Source organism: Octopus bimaculoides, chromosome 12 (assembly GCF_001194135.2).
Source record: "Octopus bimaculoides isolate UCB-OBI-ISO-001 chromosome 12, ASM119413v2, whole genome shotgun sequence".
Classification (NCBI taxonomy): domain Eukaryota; kingdom Metazoa; phylum Mollusca; class Cephalopoda; order Octopoda; family Octopodidae; genus Octopus; species Octopus bimaculoides.
This window is the reverse complement of record NC_068992.1, coordinates 24,319,200-24,321,391: the sequence shown is the minus strand read 5'-3', so window position 1 is coordinate 24,321,391 and position 2,192 is coordinate 24,319,200. Positions and strand designations below refer to the sequence as shown.

Here is a 2,192-nt window from a genome sequence, read left to right as displayed (position 1 = left end):
CACAACTTTCTCTCACTCTTACTTCCTGTTTCTATTGTGCCTGTAATTCAAAGAGCTAGCCTAGTCACACTCTGTGTCACGCTGAATATCCCCGAGAACTACGTTAAGGGTACACGTGTCTGTGGAGTGCTCAGCCACTTGCATGTTAATTTCACGAGCAGGCTGTTCCATTGATCGGATCAACTGGAACCCTCGACGTCATAAGCGATGGAGTGCCAACAACAAATATGTGTGTGTATGCATATATATATATATATATGCATGCGCATGTGAAAGAGCCCATGCTGGTGCTGCATAAAAACACCCAGCACACTCTGGATGCTCTTTGGAAGGGCATCTAGCTGTAGAAACCATTCTAAAATGCACAAATGGAGCCCGGGCAGCTCACCAGCTGGCCAGCCCCTGTCAAACAGTCTAACCCATGCCAGCATGGAGAACAGACATTAAAAGATGATGACAGTGGTGATGGTGATGATGATGATGATGATGATGATATCTCATAGCACAGAGATTGTAAATAAAAATTACATACAATACAACAATGAAAATGTTTTGCTTTTCTGTTTTAATTATTTAAGAAGTGAAAATCGGTGATGATTTCTAAAATTGAATATTTATCCATGACCAGTCACTCAATAGTCCTCTGTATGAAATTCAATTATTCTGAGGAAGGTTTTTTTTTTAAATTAAGTCGAACAATGGCATCTTCCCATTTTTCTGTTGAACACTTTGCAGAAGTTTTCATAATTTTATCTAACACAATTTGATTATGTCTTTCCGTCATTTATTATATATGGTTATATAACCAAAAATTAATCATTTTATAAACTATTTTTCTGTGTTAATCCAATGAAATGAATGTAAATCAATGTAATAAATGGTGCCAGTTTAATATATTTCATTTAGATTCAAATTTCAAATTTTATAAAGTCATAAAAGCATTAAATGAATAAATTAATGAGGCTTGCAATAACAATTGATTGAATGTTTCATTTTAGTCTTTAGTATTTTGTTTTATATTTCATTTTAATTAATCTTTTTTTTTCTTTTTCAATATTTTCAGACAGATCACCAGAATCTAGAAAACATGGTAAGTTTAACTAAATTAATTTTGCAACATTCATGTAAAGATCTAGCTTGCTGTGTCCTTTCTTCTTTCAAATATCCTGGCTAAACAATGGATTCTTTGTTGTTTATTGTTTTTGTTTTTTTACACAAAAATGCAGTTGATAATGTATTCCTGTTATTAAGCAGCTGATGAAAATAAATGAACTGCACAAAAAAAAAAAAAAAAAAGAAACTAAAGAATATTGAGAATTAATCAGTTTAGGTTGATTAAATTTATTTGACCGCAAAATAAGTTTTAGAATTCGGATCACATAAAAACATTTATTGCTTAAAATACAGTGAAAAAAAATAATAATAATGATGAATCTTTTAAATTGATAAAGATATCTTTTAAAAACATGGGTGCAGGCGTGGCTGTGTGGTATGAAGTTCACTTTTCCAACTGTGTGGTTCTGTGTTCAGTCCTATTGTGCGGCACCATCGGCAAATGTCTTCTTCTGTAGCTTTGGTAGACAGAAATTGAAAGAAGCCAGTCATATATATTTGTGTGTGTCTTTGTGGATGTGTCTGCTTGATAACTGGTGTTGGTGCATTTATGTCCCTGTAACTTCATGGTTCGATAAAAGAAACTGATAAAATAACTATGAGTCTTAAAAATAAAGTGTACTGGAGTCCATTCATTCAACTAAATATTCGTTAAGCTGGTGCTCCAGCATGGCCGCAGCAATAACTAAAACAAATAAAAGATCAGAAGATAGAAATGTAAACTGTTGATGATATGAAAACTAGGATTTTGAAAACAACACAAATGTCTTTAAAATGAATATTTGCAGTTAGGTGTAGGAGTGGCTGTGTGGTAAGTAGCTTGCTTACCAACCACATGGTTCCGGATTCAGTCCCACTGTGTGGCACCTTGGGCAAGTGTCTTCCACTATAGCCTCGGGCCGACCAAAGGCTTGTGGGTGGATTTGATAGACGGAAACTGAAAGAAGGCCGTCGTATATATGTATATATATATATATATATATGTGTGTGTGTGCATATGTTTGTGTGTCTGTGTTTGTCCCCACAACATCGCTTGGCAACCGAAGCTGGTGTGTTTACGTCCCCGTAACTTAGTGGTT

General features: G+C 34.6%; 1 protein-coding gene across 1 annotated transcript in view; it reads left to right on the top strand.

The window, feature by feature from the left end:
* The window catches only part of LOC106883766 (zwei Ig domain protein zig-8), a 319,834-nt gene that overhangs the window by 143,711 nt on the left and 173,931 nt on the right, over positions 1–2,192 (top strand). Inside the window, exon 4 of the mRNA XM_052972020.1 lies at positions 1,064–1,090. Within this exon, the coding sequence (XP_052827980.1) occupies positions 1,064–1,090 (27 nt within the window). The remainder of the gene's footprint in view (positions 1–1,063; positions 1,091–2,192) is intronic.